Source organism: Neophocaena asiaeorientalis, unplaced genomic scaffold, assembly GCF_003031525.2.
Source record: "Neophocaena asiaeorientalis asiaeorientalis breed wild unplaced genomic scaffold, Neophocaena_asiaeorientalis_V1.1 scaffold721, whole genome shotgun sequence".
Classification (NCBI taxonomy): domain Eukaryota; kingdom Metazoa; phylum Chordata; class Mammalia; order Artiodactyla; family Phocoenidae; genus Neophocaena; species Neophocaena asiaeorientalis.
This window is the reverse complement of record NW_020175365.1, coordinates 579,502-599,569: the sequence shown is the minus strand read 5'-3', so window position 1 is coordinate 599,569 and position 20,068 is coordinate 579,502. Positions and strand designations below refer to the sequence as shown.

Genomic DNA, 20,068 nt, shown 5'->3' with positions numbered 1-20,068 from the left:
CTACTTAACAAACAAGAACATACCAAATTTCAGTGAAAAGTTCTATGAATGCCCAATTTTATAATATTTTTGAATAACTATTTATTAAGTAAACAAATCCAGATTGCCTTGGCCTAAATGTGTACCACTACCGTTATAAATCTATACCACATGGAACAGAGGTTATTTAAATATTTGTTTTTCATTAGCACTGTCTCTTAATGATTTATCTTCTGATATATTTTTTTAAATCCTTTATCTCAAAAAATTAATAGTTCTGAAATTTACTTTGAAAATATAGATATTATTTCATTGTAAAGCAGATAATAGAGATATAAAGTCTATTACACCTGTATCTAAGGCTTAAAGTGAAAGGAATATTCTAAGTATCATAAAGAAAAACAAAAAACAAACGTTCACAGATTAAAAAACTAAATCTAAGTATGTTGTTCATATTCCACCTGACCTTAAGATTATTTGTTATTTTAAAATGAAACAACCACTACTTGTTGCAGAGATATTTGATGTAAATTAGGCATTAGATGATACATAGAAACCTTCAAAATAAAATTTAAGTAAAAAAAGAAAGAATAATAAATTTAAATGAAGATGAACTTTTCTAAAATTCTGGGGAGCATTTTCTAAAATAGATACACTAAATTCTCTGAAATTTCCTCATTTAATGTAGCTTCAGTTACAAATATTTCTAATTTTAATGAAAAAAGGTAAGATAATGTCCCAGGGGATTAAATAACTGAAGATTCATTATAAGGAGAGGAAATAGATTAAAAAGCTTTCAAACAATAAAGTCAAACCACAGTTCAGTTGTCTCCATTTAGTTATATAAAGTAGAATAAGAAACTGGCCATATAGCTGTGCCCATGAGTATGAAAAAATTCAAATTCATTTATGCCACAGAACACAGAAAGTGGTAACTTTCTTTCTTCAGATTACTAATGTTTGCTGCCTTAAAACCTGCCATTAATTTCTTATACATGTAGGAAGCTACTAAACAGTAAGTTGGTATAATTTAAAATAATCTGATAAAACAGTGAAATGCCTATTAGAATACCAGCAAAAATACTTGTTTCAGCTTTCATTTGAAAAATGTGGTATGGGGATACTATTTTAAAAACGAATTTACAGATATTAAATTTTATTAACTCATAAATATATAATTATGAGATTCAACTAGATTGTTGACACATAATTACATTTGTTTTATAATTTCTGGTAATCTTCAGATGTTTATACAATGGCAGTAATCAATATCATAATATACTTACTAAAGAAAATAAAATGTATGTCTGTGCCAGCTAAGCAAGCTTTTTACCCTCTATAAAACATGTCAAGTATGCCCCGTAAGATCTTACAATACAAAAGCACAGGCAAGCTTCATTCAGTTTGAATTGTAAAGTTTACAGGAAGAAACAAAATGTCAGGAGCACTAGTTTAAAAGAAAAGCTGGATCCTAGGTATTTAAGAGGCATGTCAAGGGAAGGAACTATAACAAAGTCATATGCAAATAGACATAAATCCTCCATAGTCCTCAGTGAAATATATTTACATCTTCCATATTGTAATTTAATATTTATTCCACAATATCCTGGACCTTAAAGTGACACAATTCTAGAGGAAAGATAATTCAATAACTCTAAGTAACTTCTCTCAAATCCCACTGAGAAAAAGTATACATGCTATTATGGATTGAAGGTTTGTGTTCCTCCCAAATTTTGTATGTCTAAGCCCTAAACCCCAATGTGATAGTATCTGGAAAAGGGGACTCTGTGAGGTAATTAGAGCTAGCTTAGGTCCCGAGAGTGGAGCCCTCAGAATGGGATTAGTGGCTTTTTGAGGAGGAAGAGAAAGAGATCTCTCCTTCCAACCCCACCATCTCTTTGTGGGAGCACAGAGAAGAAAATCATGTGAAGGCTTGAGAAGACGGCCATCTACAGACCAGGAAGAGAGCCCCATCAGAAACTAAACCCTGCTGGACCTTGATCTTAGACTTCCAGCCTCTAAAACTGTGAGGAATAAGTTTCTCTTGTTTAAGCTGTCCAGTCTATGGTATTTTGTTATGGCAGCCTGAACAGATAAATACACATACTTTTAGGCAAACACTAGGCAATACTGCTTAGTATCCTCTCCTTACAGAAAGGGGCAAGGCCCAGTTCTGGTCTAGCCCCAAGGTACAACAGTCTAGAATATGGTAGTCTTAGCAACTAAACTTATCTTTACTGCAGATCATTTCCAAAGATCTATATACTGTAGGCCACGCTCTCCTGGCTTGAGACTGACATTAGCCTCTGGGCCATCCTCAGAATTAATTGTTTTCAGAGGGTTCGGGAGAAGCAAGGCAGACCTGGGCTCAAAACTGATCTGAATCATTATGGAATGGAATCCTGTAACGCATGGCAAAGGTAGTCCAAATTATTAAAATAAAAAAAAGAGGCAATCCAGACAGCTAGATCATGTTTAGTAAGAACACCAAGTTTCAATTCTCAAGTCATCCACCAGCTAAGCAATTAAAGCAGAGAAGGTCTAAGAAGAAACAAACAGCATCTCTGGAAGGGAACTGGTCTCTGTAGACAATTATGGTGTTGAAGGGACGAGTAAGAAAAGATCCCATTAAAGAGAGAGGTAGGTTTGGTAATCACATACAATAAAAGGACATGGCTCTTTTCCATTTAAACAAAAAGATATAGCAATGGACCTTAACAGTACACACTACAGCTATTTTAACAGTATTTTAAAATAAGATCTAATATTCTGAATTACTTAAATATATTAAAATACCCAGGTTAGACAAGTATACAACAGATCTCAATATTGCCTCATCATTTAAGTAACCTGCAAAACATACCACCTTCTAAAATTTTTAACTTTTAAAAATTTATATGGAAGGTAAAACCAGTTTGTCCCTCACCAGATATTTAGCATAGAAATGCTTTCTATTTGTAATCAAAGTCCTTTCTGGCAACTTAGTATCCTCTTGGCTTAACATTCTAAGCTAAAATTACGTTACAGCAACAGTAGAATCTCTGTAAAATGTCAGATTAAAACTGCTAGGCAGATTTGGGGTATTTTTGAGCATTTCCTTTAATGGCAATTTTGTTTTTTAAGTGGGGGTGTGTAGGCATTAAACTATAAAGCTTAAAGAGTTATAAAATGCATTTTCACATGTAAAACTAATGGATTTCCTGAAAAAGTTAAACATCCTAGTTTAAACTTCTTTAGCAAATCTTTAATGTATGTTACATGTCAGCCCCACAAAAAAACCCTCAATTTCGAAGAGCAGCCTTTCTATAAAGCCAAGATAAGACAGAAAGTATTTTCTGATATATCGTTCTCAGCTTGCCTATAATCCATGAGGGTTGGCAGAAGAATTCTGTGTGGTACATTATGAAGATGGTGAAAGCAGAGAAAAGCTTATCACTTACAATAATATATTCAACAGCACCATAACAGCATTAGTCCATCTGGGAAAACTAGTTCAGAAGGAGGTTTCAGCAAGTTTAACACCAAATTCATTTAGCAGTATGAACAATACGGATCCCTCAAAAGCTAGTATCTCCAGGTCCTCAAATTAAGTTTTAATTTCATTAAATATTTATAATGTCATTCTAAAAGTTTATCACCAGGAGAGTGAAATGTGAAATTAACAAAAAGGCACTATTAAAGGCTAACAGAAAGAGCAGTGCAGAAAAAAAGAATTAAGAAAATTTTTACCGATTTACTTCAAATTTATCCTTATTAAATGTCCTCAAATTTTTTTCCATTATATTCTTTAATATATCTTAAATATGGATATGAGAGACACGAGCCATTGGAAATATGAACCAACCAAAAAAACACGTTCAATGTATAGAGATGGGTTTTGAAACTACTGCCCATAATCCTATTTTTGCTTGAGTATGGTTGTATAGATTGAGGACTAGGGTAGGAGGAGGAGAAGGGACAAATATTATGAAATTCCTAGGGAGGTTTTCTTTCCTAACTATATATATGCTCCCTCCATGCCCATCCTCAATCACTGAGCTGGATATTACTGAGGGGAGCATACTGCATCAAACATACCTCAGGTGTGTTTAACTGACTTAATTACTTTAGAACCTTAATGTTTTCCTCTCTCTGCGCTTCATTTCCTTCTTTGGGGAGTGGGGGGTCGTTAATCTCTCTTCAAATGCATAAATATATACATCAAAACCCTTAAATGAGAGTAAGTGTTAAAATGGACGGGTTTTAATTCTGTCAGTTCCCCCATTCTGTTTAAACAAACCCAACCCTACCTTCTCAGCAGCAAATACATGTAACAGTTCAACTCTCTGGCAAACTTTAAATATTTAGTACACTTCCTGAAAAAGAAATCACAGGTACTGTATTCGGGGGATGAAATTCCTTGATGTTTAAAACACTAGCCAAGGTGCTGACACCAAGCCTTAGCACATACAGGTACAATGCCTTACTACTATACTTTCCTCCAGTTTTCTGCCTCCTTTTAACCTTTTTTCAGGACTTTGGTGGATTCCATATTTTTTTTAAGTATGAAAAGATTTAACTTTCTACACAATAATGAGAAGAACCTAATCTTCTAGACTCTCTCTGTACATATGCATATAAACGGCATGGAGTTACAGTTCTTGGCCAGTGGCCAAGCAATTGTTCTCTCTTTTTTGTGAAACAGTGATCTCTACACTGAACTTACAAACCTGAATAAATTAAACCCTGCTCTAACCAATGGTTAACTTGACTTCTAAGATTCTTTCCAAAATTAAAAAAATTCCATTGCCTATATAACAACTGGATTAATATCAAACACTACAGAAGTAAAACACATTTTACTGCTAAATTTTCACTTTGGTAAGTGAACAATCATCTACTACCAAGTAAAGATGTATAATTATAAATGGTGGGGAAAAAGCCAGGAATATGTTTGTAGGTTTACAATGAGAGTAGGAAGTAGAGTATACACTGGGAGCTTTCCTATCTACAGCTAGTTCCATGTTCTCTCAGCACAGGCAGCTTTCATAGATGGTACTCATTTTTAAATGGAAGCAGTACTAAGCACAAAATGTCAAGTTTAGAATTCCAACACTCTTCTTGGCACTTTTCTTGCCCACACATGCCAAGAAGTCAGGAACCTCATAATATTCTTCATGGGCTTAATGGTGACTTTTTCTAGTATAATGCATTTTCACTAGATTTCCACTGAAAACTACTTCCTACACAAGTAGCATCTTGTGTTATGTTCTAGAGAAACATAATGTACAATGTGGTTGGCTCTGAGAGAAAAATTTCTTGAATATAAAGGTGCACACACAGTTTTAGAGATTAAGCCCTCTAGCATTAATTATTTTCAGACTTTTATTCGAAACTAAAGTGACGAGATGCCACATATGCAAACTTATTCTTTGTGGTCATACTAAGGATTTGAAAAATCAGATGACAGTGGTATTCTAGAAAGAAAGACTGAAGGAGATATCAAACTTCAAGAATATTTGGGGGTTAATTCACCTAAAACCAATGCCCTGTATCCTCCACTGTTCAAAAGGCTTGCAGACAATCCATTGTCTTCCATTTCAACTAGTTGCATGGTCCACTGTGAAGGAGTGAGAAAAGAGCTGTGTGCTTGTTCTTGACCTGTAAAGATTTCATCATGGAAGATTAATACTGATGCTGCGGCTGCCTGTTACTGGTTGTTTCTCTTTGCAGGTGCCAAAATCGGTCAGAGAACAGGATTTCAGTGGCAGAGTTGTTGCTATACTGTTATCTCTTCAGAACGGAGGCACAAGGAGAGATGAATGCCACATCGCAAGGAGCAAAGGAGAGAGAGAGAAAGAAATGGTGTCAGGTGGCATGTTGGATGCGATTTTTGTTTTAGTAGAGATTGAGATGACTGTAATTGTTTAGCTGATTCCTTCGGTCTGCAAAGATACACTTGTGTTGGTGCTGATGGTTCTTGACTAATCCTGTTTCAATTACAAGTTGGTTATGTTTTTCCAATAAAAATTTCTGACACTTATATTCAGGGCTTCTCTCTCTCTCACACACACACACACCCCAAAACACATACATTAAAGCCAATCCTTACAATACTATCTAATATTCCATATTGAGATGTCAAATCTTCTATATGCATTCTCTCCAACTAATCAAATATTTAAAATCCAGAAGACAAAAAAATTTGAAGACTAGAAAATAAGGAGCAACACCTCCACATGTTGTTCACATCACAAACTTGAATAATAGCGGTGGCATGACATAGTTATTGGTCCCAATAACTTTCAAAATTCTTACTTCCTCTTTATTTTGGCATATCATGATTGGTAACTTGTATCTTTTAAATGATAATATGACTACGGAGATAATCTATTACAAGGAAAACGGTTTTTCAGGGATTTTTTTAAAAAGTTGTTTGTGTTAGTTTAGTAACAATTCTTGGAAAGCACATCCACGTAGTTTTCTTCAATTCCAGAATAAAGATCTGAACTATACAAACAACAACCTAGCAGAACTCCTCAAATCACAAAGATAAATGACTTTCCCATAACTAGAATGTATCAAAGACTGGTATCAAAACAGGATCAACCATAAAAGCTAACTGGTATGTGGTTTATTAGTTTCCTTAAATCCAGAGACTCCGCATGTGGCACAGGTGCAATGGGATTTTAAATGGGATTTAGTTGCTCTGCCTCAAAGGAACAACTTTTGGAAGACAGGAAATTATTCCCATTGCAACTACAAGCTTTTAATGAGTGATAATTAAGGAAGTTTGTGCATAATTACTAGTAGCAAAAAAGTTACTTTTTAATAAGTTTAAGGAATAATTTGTACAGTCTCCATATACTTTAATATATAGTTCTTTTCTGTTCTATTCAATTAAATCTTTAGCTCTATAAAAGGTAAAATTATACTAGAGTGTATTCACACATTTTAACCAAGAAAAAGTGCTTTCCCTGTTGACCTTTAAAAATAAACTTAGAATGAAAAACAATGAAGCAACTAATAATAAAGAAATACTCTAGTTGACAGAACAGTCACTAACGGGATACCCAAGGAAAGTAATATATAAGAGAAAGAAAGAAGTATGTGTGTGTGGAAAACTTAACTGCTCTCCTTTATCTGCAATGAAAATGAAACAGCATGTTTCTGGGGGGGAAAAAAAGGAGCAAACATTCACACTACTCTAAGAAACATGCAGAGAAAGCTACAAGTGAATTAATTCTTCTGAATACAAAAGGATCAACTTGCTATTTATCTACAACTAGAGAACTGTAGGAATAAAGCGTAAGGGTACTGCCACTGAAATAGGAGGAAAAAAAAAAGATAGCAGTGAGAAAAGGTTCAGGTTTCGCTTTGCCAGTTACTAGCTGTATTAATTTAGACAAAGCAAACAGAGAAGATCTTGGCATTCAAATTTAACATTAATGTTCACTTTAGAATGGTTAAAACTTCAAAGTGAATAAAATGTAATATTATGTAATTCTCCTGAAATGGGAATTTGAATCATGCCTGATTTAAGCAGTGTGGAAATAAAGTGAATTTTGGTGAATGAGTGAGCAATAATTTCACAAACCGATCAATAACTAAAACAATAAATATTAAATAATCCTTGCTATATTAAAAAAAGATGATGCTCCATAATAACTTTCCTAATTTCAAAAGAAAATAAGCTCTTAAGTAAGTTTACATTTACTATTTGGTGGTTACCAGAAATATGTATTTATTTTAGCCATGGACTTACTGCTCAACTCTCATTTGTTACTCTATCACACTAACAGATTCATTGGATTTGGATTTATTATGTTTCTAACCCTACAGAACAGTATAGAATATGAACTGAATTTTATGATTTATTCAATGGTAAATATACTTTCTCATATTTCAGCTTCTCTATTCAATTATTATGATTATCTTTATGAAACACATTGCACATCATAAATTATTTATCTCAAGAAAAAGTAAATAGGCCTTCTAGTCTCCTATGTCCAAATGGTATGGGTTTTGTCAATGATGGACATTTTTTCCTTTGGTGTCAACAAATTTAATCTAATAATTCCATTTAACTTCAAGAGTTTTTATTAAAGGGAGACTAAGAGTCACCTTTGCTAATGCAGGAGTATGCTGGGCTTCATATTTAAACCCTAAGCTGATGTAGGTCACATGATTAATTCCTATGCAGGTTACATGGACACCAAATACAGATCAGATCCAGCCTATGGCAGAAGCTATATAGTTACATGTCAGGGCATAGTTCATGTTGGCTTAAGATAGAGGTGATAACATCTTTTCTTTTAACTCAAGCTTGCTCTCTATGTGTTAAAAGTGTCCAATCTACTTGTGTTTTAGAAAACAAAATGACCTATTTTTAATGCCCTACTTTCCAACTGTGCTTTAGAATGCCAAATAACTTATTTTTAACACATGTAACTGAATGATTATTATTTTTAAATTGTATGACTCAAAAATTAATACCCAGTGGTAAGCAGACAACTGCTATTTATTTGTGCTCTAAGGTGACACTACTTACTCAATTTTGTTCTCTGTGTGTACTACTAGCCACTTTCTTCATAATGCATTCATTCTCCTCACCCAAAACAGTCTTTCAGAAGAAAATGTGAGAATTCAAGACATGATAGTATATTTCAGCATTATTTCATCCACTCTCCCAAAATATTCCATGACGGAGATCAAAGAAAAGTAATGTTGTAAATTGGTTAAGAAGAAAAAGTTAGAAATCTAAAACTGCTCAGTAAATTTGATAAAAGCTGAAAAAAAATAAAATAGGAAAAAGATTATGGAGGGGACAATTATTAGAAAGAATGAGTAAATACAAAAAATGGAGAAGTCAAACACTGGGAAAGAAGATAATATGGAGGTTAGAAGAAAAGGTGTAGTAATCTACAACAGCTTACAACTGTTTATGTAATATCTAGACATTTAAGTATATGTACCTCACTTACAAAATAGACGGGTTTCAGAGAAATGAAATATTTTCAATGTACCAGGAAAGCTTTAAAATCAACCAACCACCCACCAACCAAAAACAAAAACAAACCCTCCTCTGAATCCTTTTAAGTGTTTTTGTAATACAAATAGCTGATTCCTAATTTAACTGCTTTACAATTTCAGATTTTATAAGTTTTCATAAAATAAAACATGTAAAATCTCATCATTAGAAAGAGTAACTTGAAATTTACTATTATGTGAAAATAATAACCCTCCAGTTAATTATATTCTTTAGTATCCCATTATCATGACAGGCTGGTTAGAAAATAATTGATAAATCTTTATATGGGACATCAAACACAGGTCTCTATGAATTTATTATTAAAATAGCTTAAGTGGGCAGACAAATACTTGTACTAATTATGAACTACAAAATCCCCTCTTCCCTTCCGTAGTCCCATTACAACTCAATCGGATACAAAACAGACTGAAGTTGCCTACTTACACCAAAGAGCAAGAGAAATGTCAATAATTACAATAGAATACAAAAACAAAACAGAGCAGAATAAATCATTTTACAATTTACTGTTCAAGTAGTTTAGGTTGAAACTTTTCTGAGCAGGGGAATAGACAGATATGACATAGTAAAGAACACTAACACAAATTACACATATATATATATGTGTATATACATATACACACATACATATGTACACAAAATATAATTTTTTTCTTTTCCCCGTAGTTAAATGGCAGGGATCTAAAGCATGGTGATAACATTCCAAAAACAAAAACATCTATAGTGAGATGGTAGCTGCTGCAAGAATGGGCTTCTCTGACCTACCTTACCCTACCCCAGGGAGATGACTTCATAGACACTATCTTCAATTAGTTCACTAACTCAGGTTTAGCTATTATTCAGCCTATTAAAGAAACGTAAGTAATGTGACAAGCAGAAAGCAGAATTTAAAAATTGGATCAAAGGCAAAGAATTTTATATCTGTCGGTAACTTCATTTTGAGGGGGAAAACCTACTCTATTATTTCTTTAAGTGGTTTGAACTAAAAAACAATGAACTGATTACAATTTCAGAGTTTACAAATAAGTACAAAGCTACACATTATATAAATTTACTAATAACATATAACAATGTTTTTCTAAATTATATCACTTCATATTATTACTGATGATCAGGTTCTTCTAAATTTGCCAATGTACATATTTTAATTGAAACATTTAATTGAGCATTCAATATCTTCAAAGTTAAGCCAAAGAAACATGTTTGTTATTAATTTATACTTATTTCAATTTATTATGAAATGGACACAAACAATATGGAATCTTACATTTCATCTTAAATATGAAGCATTTTTTAACAAAAAGATAACATCTAACAGAGTAATTGTAAGAACCTGGAGGTCTGGCCAGGAATCATTCCTCCATTACAGGGACATAGTATCATCAGCATCTCAAATGTCTGTAAGTTGCCACAAGGTAAAGGAATGTTATTTTAATATATTCAGCATAAAAATGCAACTTTAATGCCCCTCCTTTTTGGTCCAAAGTTTTTAATTTAAGTGCTTTCTCTCTCAAGTTTTGACTTCTTCAATACGAAACTTATAACACAACTTTCCACAACCTCTGGTAAACTAAAAATCCAGCATATGCTTCACATACCTTTTTGAGATGTCCTAGTCTAAGTTTGAAAATTTCTTCCTGTTCATGATATTCTGCCAAAGTCAACCTGTCAAAATGGAATTGTAATTCTAGATATTAAGATTAACACTTATTATTTCTTATTAACAACCAACAAAAAATAAGATAAAATTAATCAAATGGAAATACTAAAATGTTGACAACTTTCAGCCCAAAATACATAAGCCAAAAGCATTCCTCAGAATACATCTTATTGAAGGTATTCTTCAGAATACATCTAATACTTACAGATGGAACAATTGACTGATTCATAAATTCAACAACCATTTAATGAGTGCCACGAATCAAGTGATATTCTAGAATTTAGATCTTAAGGATACAATGAAAAGGACAGTTTCTCCTTACACTCTGGTTTGAACTTACACTCCATAATGGGGGTAAGAAAGCAGAAGAGAAACAATTTAGTCCAGAAATAAAATAATCCCAAATAACAGTAACTGTTATGAAGAAAATTAGAAAGGGTGGTGTGATAATGACTGTATTACACTAACTTGCACTGAGTTTTAGGGGGGTAATCTTGATCTAAATATCAAAAAGGACCTAGGGGAGTATGTTCTAGACATAGGCTAAAGCAAGTACAAAGACACTAAGATGGAAACAGGTTGATATATGAGGAGAGGAAAAAATGCAAGTATCAGAACATAGTCAAAGATGCTGTCAGCAAAAGACGTAAAGCAGGGGGGCAGCTTCTGTATGGACTTTTAGGCCAAGCAAAGAATTTCACTTCACTTTAAGAGTACTGGGAAATCACTACAAAGGGAATCAGTCCAATTTGGGTGCTGGTTTAAAAAAAGAAAGAAAGAAACTAAGACATTTTTCCCTTCTCTGCCTCCAATGTGCTAGTGAATAACTGAGATATAGGGATGCTAAAACTATAGTCAAACCATCAAATTATTAATAAATATAAACAGACATAAGACTTGAAAGTACTTTATGGTTGTTTTATTATTAATTTCAAATATTCCTATATAAATTTGAAAAATAATTGCAGCTAACCCTTGAACAACAAGGGTTTGAACCATGCAGGTCCACTTATACTAAGATTTTTAAAAATAAATACATATTACAGTACTACATGATCTGTAGCTGGCTGAATCTGTGGATGCGGAACTGCAGACAGAGGCCAGCTGTAAAGTTATGCGCTCAATTTTCAACTGTGGGAGGGGTGGAGCCCCAACCCTCATGTTGTTCAGGGTTCAACTGTAGTTTAATGTATGTAGAACCATAACAAGACATATACATATTATAACATTTCCTTCCTAAGAAAAAATGATTCTGTATCATTAAAGTGAAAGGAAGAGAAAAAAAACCACTCAACAACAAAACAACTGCCATTTCATACACCAGTACTGAAAAAATTGCTTTTATCTATCACATTCAAGCCCTTGTTTGTTTACTTATGTGTTCTGGGTGTATTTGGTTAAGCTCCTAACCCAAGTATGACTTATTTACGCTTGGTGCAGGTCCCTCAGCAACATTCAGTATAAATGCTATTTCCCTTTAGCTAGATGCTAATTAAATTTACTAATTCTCAAGAAAGGGTATTCAAATGAAACAATAAAAAACCTCCAAGAAATTCAGTTAGCATTCCATTAGAAATATCTTAAGAGTGAAGAAGTAAACACTTAAAATTAAACCTCTCTACCCAGTCTTAGGTTAACACAATCACTGGATTTTATTATACTGAATATAGCTGTATAGTTGCAGCGGCTGCTTAAATTCAGAGAACTAAATGTTGCATTGTGAATGTGAAACATTCATGCAGATGGAATGAAAGAAGAAGGGGGTAAGGTGACATTTTTAAAAAATGAGGTTTGGAAACTAAAATTGATAATATCTCAACTAGCCCAGTAAAGTAAAGCCATAGGAATTTTGGCAAATAGCTTCTGGATTGGCATATATGCCACCAATGGAAATCACCTGTATAAGAATATCATAACTTCCTATTCTTAAAATATGGTTTTAGGCCCACTGGTAGAACATAGGATGGGCTCAGAACTAATTTTTTTAAAATATGTAAATATTCTGTTTGCTTCTATACAGGAATAAAATACAATTCTATACTTTGGTTTTTACTGAGTTAAAGTATAGCTAAATTTAGTATTCATAAATTAAAATTCATATGACTAATTTAGTTTCCTAAAATTTTTGATACTGTATTCTACTAAGAAGTTTGGCTACCATGCAAAACTGTACAGCTACTACACACACAGATGGCTGGGAATTTCTGCAATTTGGAGGGAAGATATTTTGTTGTCTTGAGTTGGTAGTAGTTTTCAATAGCTACTTTTCTTCTGAGTTAATAATAAATCAATGTCAATTAACTCCATGATAACTTAGTTTGTTGAATACTGTTTGGTTAATCTTGTAGTATATAATGTAATGCATATTTGCTATTTACTAGTTCCAGTTGTTAATATGTTTGTACTGTGGTTCAAATATAAATAGTCCACATCCCTATAGCTAAAGCAAATGCACACAAATACTTCATTGAGTTCAAAAGCTTTGACCTCAGAGCATTATTTTATAGGTCTAATCCTAATATGAAACATACAATTCTCACTAAAGGTTAACGGTAACTTTCAGCAGCAGCAGCAGAAGAACTCTGCTATTTCCTTACTGCATTTTGATTATTACTACTATAAAACTTCAAATAAACAGCAAAGAAAAAAATGTATATATATGTTAATTTCTCTCTGCTTGGTTTTAAAGCATAAATAAGCAGATTTCATAGACAGTATTAAATACTGACTATTTAAATACTGTCTAAATACTATTAAATTAAATATTAAATACTATTGACTTTCTTGGGCAGTGACTCTTACCATTTTGCGATCATGGATATCTAAAAATAACCTAGGGACTTCCCTGGTGGTGCAGTGGTTAAGAATCCACCTGCCAATGCAGGGGACACAGGTTCGATCTCTGGTCTGGGAAGATCCCGCATGCCGCAGAGCAACTAAGCCCGTTCGCCACAACTACTGAGCCTGTGCTCTAGAGCCCCCAAGCCACAACTACTGAGCCCGCATACCACAACTACTGAAGCCCGCATGCCTAGAGCCCATACTCCGCAACAAAAGAAGCCACAATGAGAAGCCTGCGCACTGAAACAGAGTACCCTCCGCTCGCAGCAACTAGAGAAAGCCCGCGCGCAGCAATGAAGACCCAACCCAGCCCAATAAATAAATAAATAAAATTATTTTTAAAAAATCAGATGTGTTTGTATACACCAGCAATTGAACAATCTAAAAAAGATATTAAGAATACAATTCAATTTATAATAGAATCCAAAAGAATAAAATACGTAGGAATAAATTTAACTCAGGAAGTGACCTGCACACTAAAAACTACAAAATATTGCTAAAGAAATGAAAGCATACTAATTAAATGAAAGGACTTCTGTGTTCATGAATTAGAAGACCTACTATTGTTAAGAGGGCAATCCTCCCCAAAGTGATCCACAGACCCAATGTAATCCTGATCAAAATACACACATCACCCATTTTACTAAAATGGGAAAGCTGATTCTTAAATTCATATGGAAATGCAAAGGTCCTCAAACAGACAAAGCAATATTGAAAAAGAAAAAGTTAGAGGACTTACACTTCCTATTTCAAAAATTAAAACAAAGTTATATTCATCAGGGCTTCCCTGGTGGCACAATGGTTGAGAGTCCGCCTGCCAATGCAGGGGACAGGGGCTTGTGCCCCAGTCTGGGAAGATCACACATGCCGTGGAACGGCTAGGCCCATGAGCCATGGCCGTTGAGCCTGCGCGTCCGGAGCAGCCCGCATGCCGGAAAAAAAAAAAAAAAGTTATATTCATCAAAAGAGTGTGGTACTGCCATAAGGATAGACACATACTGTATGATTCTTTTTAATGAAGTATCCAGAAGAGGCAAACAGACATAGAGAAAACAAACATAGAGAAAGCAGATTATTTGTTACCAGGAGGATGTAGGGAGGGAGGCATGGGGAGTGATTAATTAATGCGCATTAGGTGTTCTGGGTGAATAAAGTGTTTTGAAACTAAAGGGAGGTTGTGGTTGCGTAACACTGTGAACGCACCAAATGCCACTGAACGGTATGTGCTTTTTTTTTTTTTTAATAAATTTATTTATTTATTTATTTATTGGCTGTGTTGGGTCTTTGTTGCTGTGTGCGGGCTTTCTCTAGTTTCGGCAAGCAGGGTTACTCTTCATTGCGATGCGCGGGCTTCTCAATACGGCGGCTTCTCTTGTTGCAGAGCACAGGCTCTAGGGCACATGGACTTCAGTAGTTGTGGCACGCGGGCTCAGTAGTTGTGGCACGCAGGCTCTAGAGTGCAGGCTCAATATTTGTGGCGCACGGGCTTAGCTGCTCTGCGGCATGAGGGATCTTCCCGGACTAGGGCTTGAACCCGGGTCCCCTGTATTGGCAGGTGGATTCTTAACCACTGCACCACCAGGGAAGTCCCTGTATATGCTTTTAAGTGGCTACTTGTATGTTATGCAAATTTCACCTCAAAAATTTTTTTTTTTTAAGTATCACTGGGGAAAAGAAACGGGGGTGTGTGGGAAGGATGAAACTAGTCTGCTTCTGAAGAGCCCAATATTCACAATAGAATAAAAACTGAATTGAGAACTAACGACTTACACCAAGTGCCAGTGTGGTGTGTAGAGTAATGGCCCCATAAAGATGTCCACATCCTAATCCTTGGACATGTGAGTACACTAAGTTACACAACAAAGGAGAATTAAAGTAGCAGATGGAATTAAAGTTGCTAATTAGCTGACTTTAAAATAGGGATTTAGGGACTTCCCTGGTGGTCCAGTGGTTAAGACTTCACCTTCCAATACAGGGGGTGCGGGTTCAATCCCTGGTCGGGGAGCTAAGATCCCACATGCCTCGTGGCCAAAAAGCCAAAACATAAAACAGAAGCAACATTGTAACAAATTCAAATAAAGACTTTAAAAATGGTCCACATCAAAAAAATCTTTAAATAAATAAATGAAATAGGGATTTATTCTGGATTACCCTTTGGGGATGTAATTACAAGAGGCCTTAAGTGCAGAGAGAAGGGCAGACATCTCAGAATCACAGTGACATAACATGAGAAAGACTTGACTTGCTACTGCTGGCTTGCAGATGGAAGGGGATCACGAACCAAGCAATATGGGCAGGGCCTCTAGAAGCTGGAAACAGCAAGAAGATGCATTCTCTTCTAGAGTAACACAGCCCTGACAACACCCTGACTTTAGCCCAGGGAGACCCATTTTGGATTTGTGATCTCCAAAACTGTAAGGTAATAAATTAGTGTTGTTTGAACTCACTGAATTTGTGGTAATTTGTTACAGCAGCAGTAGGAAACTACTACAGATCTTGGTACCTGGAAATGGGATGTTCCGATAATAAACACCTAAAAATATGGAAGTGGCTTTGGAATTGGGCAGTGGGCAAGAGGCTAGGAGAATTTTTGAGGGGCATGATTTAAAAATAACCTTAGACTGCCTTGAACGGACTACTAGCAGAAATACGAATGTTAACAACTCTGCCAAGTGAGGATGCAAGGAATTCCACAAGGAGCATTGTATGGAAAACACAAACAGCCTTAGAGAACACCTAAATTGTCATGAATGGACCGTCAGTAGATAGTAGAGGTGCCACTGGTGAGAACTCAGAAGGAAATGAGAAACATGTTCTGAAAACTGGAGGAATCCTTGTTATTATGAAAGAAAGCTTAGCAAAACTGTATCCTATAGTTATGCAGAAAGCCAAACATGTAAGAAATGAACTTAGGAAATTTCCAAATAGAGTGTTGAAGGTGTGGACTGGTTTCTTCTCACTGTTTATATTAAAATGTAAGATGAAAGAGATAAATCAAAGGGAAGAAATGTTCAGCCAAAAAACCCCCCAGGATTTAATGTTTTAAGAAATTCTCATCTTATTCAGAGTACAAAATACACCAAAATTGAGATTCATGGTCAAAGCTGCTCTTAAAAAGAAGGATGTCTGGACAACCTTTTGCTAATACTCCAGAGAAGTCGGAGTATTCATCACATAAACAGTCTTTAAAAAGATGAAGTGGGTGACTCGTAGATCCTCTTAGCCTTCTCTGCAGAAGCCAAAAATAGCGATGAAATTATCTAGAAAAGAATCATAGAGGATCCTCTTGTCTAATGGAGTGAATCCTTGTGTCATACATGAAAGATCCACAAGATTCTTGGGAACTTTATACCAGCAGAAACACTACCAGCTTGGATTTTAAGGGACAGAGAGTACAAAATGAAAGGCTGCCAAACACTCAAAACTCTATAAACAAGAAACTGGTTGAAAAAGCTACTCAGCAACAAATACATGTTAACCTTCATGAAAAAGAAATCTTCATGAAAACACTCAGAGGACAGAAACTTGCAGAGCCACATGCTACAGAAAAATTATTACCAGAACTTGAAATCAGAGTTTGCCGGGATGGATTTTGAAACTGCTTGGGATCAGTGACACCTTTAATATTTTTCTGTTTGAACGGAAAATGTCTCTAACTCTTAACCTATGCCTGTCTCCATCACTGTATTTTGAGAAGAGTTAACTTGTTTCTTGAGGTTCACAGATTAAGAGGAATTGTTCTCAGCGTGGATTATACACAGTCTTACTCATAACTGATTTAGATAATGAGATTTAGAATGTTTAAATTAATGAGATTTAGATAAGATTTTTAGATGTGGAATGAAGGCTGTAATGAGGTTGAGACTTTGCAGATAGGACAAATGGATTTTGCATGTGGGAAAGATGTGCATCTTGGGTCAGAGGGCAGATTGTATAGGTAGAATAATGACTTTCCAAAAATGCCACATCCTAATCCTCGGGACTTGTGAATATGTTTAAAGGCCAAGGATCAAATGGGATTAATATTGCTAATTAGCTGACCTTAAAAGGTGACTATGGTGGATAATACAGCTATGAGTACACAGTGTAAAGAAAAAAAATTTTTATCTGAAGGAAGCTGGGAGAAGGCACAGAAGAGGTAACCTCTGAGCCTGGTTAAACAGGAGCAGCAGAAAGAAGCCAGGAGGAAGAAAGAGGGCACACAGGGGCATGGTGACCCAGAAGCACAGCATGTAGACGTGCAAGCAAAAAGAAAAGCCAATGTATACTGCAGATTAAAGAACTTATCTTCTAGTGTTTGCTAAGAGTTTAAAGACAGATCAATGCTGAATTTTATATATTTTGGCATCTATTAAGATGATCATATAATCTTTTTCTTTATGTAGAAAATTACATTGATTTTTCTTATATTAAACCAACCTAGCATACCTGAAACAAATCAAACTTGGTCTTGATAAATTATCATTTTTATATATTATCTGTTGGGATGCTAATATTTTATTTAATATTTTTGCATTTACTTTTAAAAAAAATTTATTTATTTTAAAATTTATTTATTTTTGGCTGCATTGGGTCTTCGCTGCTGCGCGCAGGCTTTCTCCAGTTGCAACGAGCGGGGGCTACTCTCCGTTGTGGTGCACGGGCTCCTCACTGCAGTGGCTTCTCTTGTCACGGAGCACAGGCTCTAGGCACATAGGTTTCAGCAGTTGTGGCTCGCGGGCTCAGTAGTTGTGGCTCGTGGCCTCTAGAGCATAGGCTCAGTAGTTGTGGTGCACGAGCTTAGTTGCTCCACAGCATGTGGGATCTTCCCGGACCAGGGATCGAATCCGTGTCCCCTGCACTGGCAAGTGGATTCCTAACCACTGCGCCACCAGGGAAGTCCTGCATTTACTTTTATAAGCGATATTAGACTACAACTTTCCTTCCTTGTACAGTCTTTCTTGAATTTTGAGACGACTGTGCTGGCCTACATAAAATAAGTTGGACGTGTTTCTGCCTTAGCTGCTCTTCAAAAGTTTTTAAAAGATTAGCACTATTTCTTCCTTAAATGGTTGGTAGAATTCATAGATGAAGTCCTCTGTACCTGGAGTTTTCTATGATCAAAGATTTTAATTACAGGTTAGATTTCTTTAACAGTTACAGAACTATTTGTTTCTTCAAGTGTCAATTTTGTTAAGTTGTATCTTTCTAGAAATTTATCCATTTCACAAAAATTTTAAATTTAAGTCGTTTACAATATTTTGTTTTCCTTTAAAATACCTGTAGGCTCTGTAGCAACATTCCTTTTTTCATTCCTGATAATGGTTGTCTTTTCTCTCTTTCTTGTTTCCAATTTTATTAGTCCCCCTCACCCACAAAAAAACCCCACACACCTTTTTTGGATTGGTTGATTCTCTATATTGTATCTTTGTTTCCTGTATCAAAATTTCTGCTCTTTTCTTTCTTCTCCTCCTTCTTTAATTCTGCTCATCTTCTGACTTACTGAAATAGATGTTCAGTTTATAAAGTCTTAGTCTTTCTTCTTTTCCTATATATGTATATAAGGCTATAAATTTCCCTCTAGATATTGTTTCAGATTTATCTCACAAATTTTTGCTGTGTATCACTATCATTCATCTAAAAATATCTTCTCATTTCCACTGAGACTTTTGCACTATCTTTTTTGTTTCTGATTTCTAGTTTAATTCCACCGTGGTCAGAGAACATATTCCACACGATTCCAATCCTTTAAGTTTCACCCATGAGTTCTACTGAACATTTAAGGAAGAAACAATGTCAGTCTTACATAAACTCTTTCAATCCTCTGAAATTTGCTGAGACCTGCTTTATGACCCAACATGGTCAATTTTTATAAAAGTCCACATTTAAAAAGAAGATACATTTTGCAAATGTTAGGAGGTTACATATTCATTAGGTCAAGTCTGTCAATCCCACTGAATTTTTCTATACCCACACTATATGTTCTGTTTTATTTTTATCTACTTGTTCTATTACTAAGACATGTGTGTGTTGAAATCTCCCATTATAATCTGTGGATCTGTCCATATCTCCTAAAAGTACTGTCAATTTTTTATCTGTCTTGAGGGTATGTTACTATGCACACAAATTTAGAATTATTGTATGTTCCTAGTGATTTTTAAACTTTTATAGTTATGAAACAATCACCTTATTTCCTGTAATTTTTTTTGCTTTAAATTTTACTTACTGTGTCTGATATAATACAGCTTTCTTTCAGTTGATATTTGCCTAGAATGTTTTCTTTCTTAACTTTTATTTCTAATATATTTTTTCCCCCTTTGGCTGCTTTTGAGAATTTCTCTTTGCCTTGATTTTCTGAAATTTCATTATCATGTGTCTGGGTATTTCTTTATATTCATCCTACTTGGAATTCTCTGGCCTTCATGAATCTATAGACTGATCTTGCTCATCTGTTTTAAAATATGCTCAGTTATCTAATCTCTAAACACTGCTTTTGCTCCATTCAAGATTGTCTTTCTACAGAGTCAGCTGACTTGTCAATAGTAATAATTTAAGTCAGTAAAATAATATCTTCAAATAAC

At 34.8% G+C, this 20,068-nt stretch overlaps 1 protein-coding gene across 1 annotated transcript in view; it reads right to left on the bottom strand.

Annotated features, from left to right (window-relative positions):
* Positions 1–20,068, bottom strand: part of TLK1 (tousled like kinase 1) — a 137,282-nt gene that overhangs the window by 19,496 nt on the left and 97,718 nt on the right. Inside the window, exon 12 of the mRNA XM_024765710.1 lies at positions 10,606–10,672. Within this exon, the coding sequence (XP_024621478.1) occupies positions 10,606–10,672 (67 nt within the window). The remainder of the gene's footprint in view (positions 1–10,605; positions 10,673–20,068) is intronic.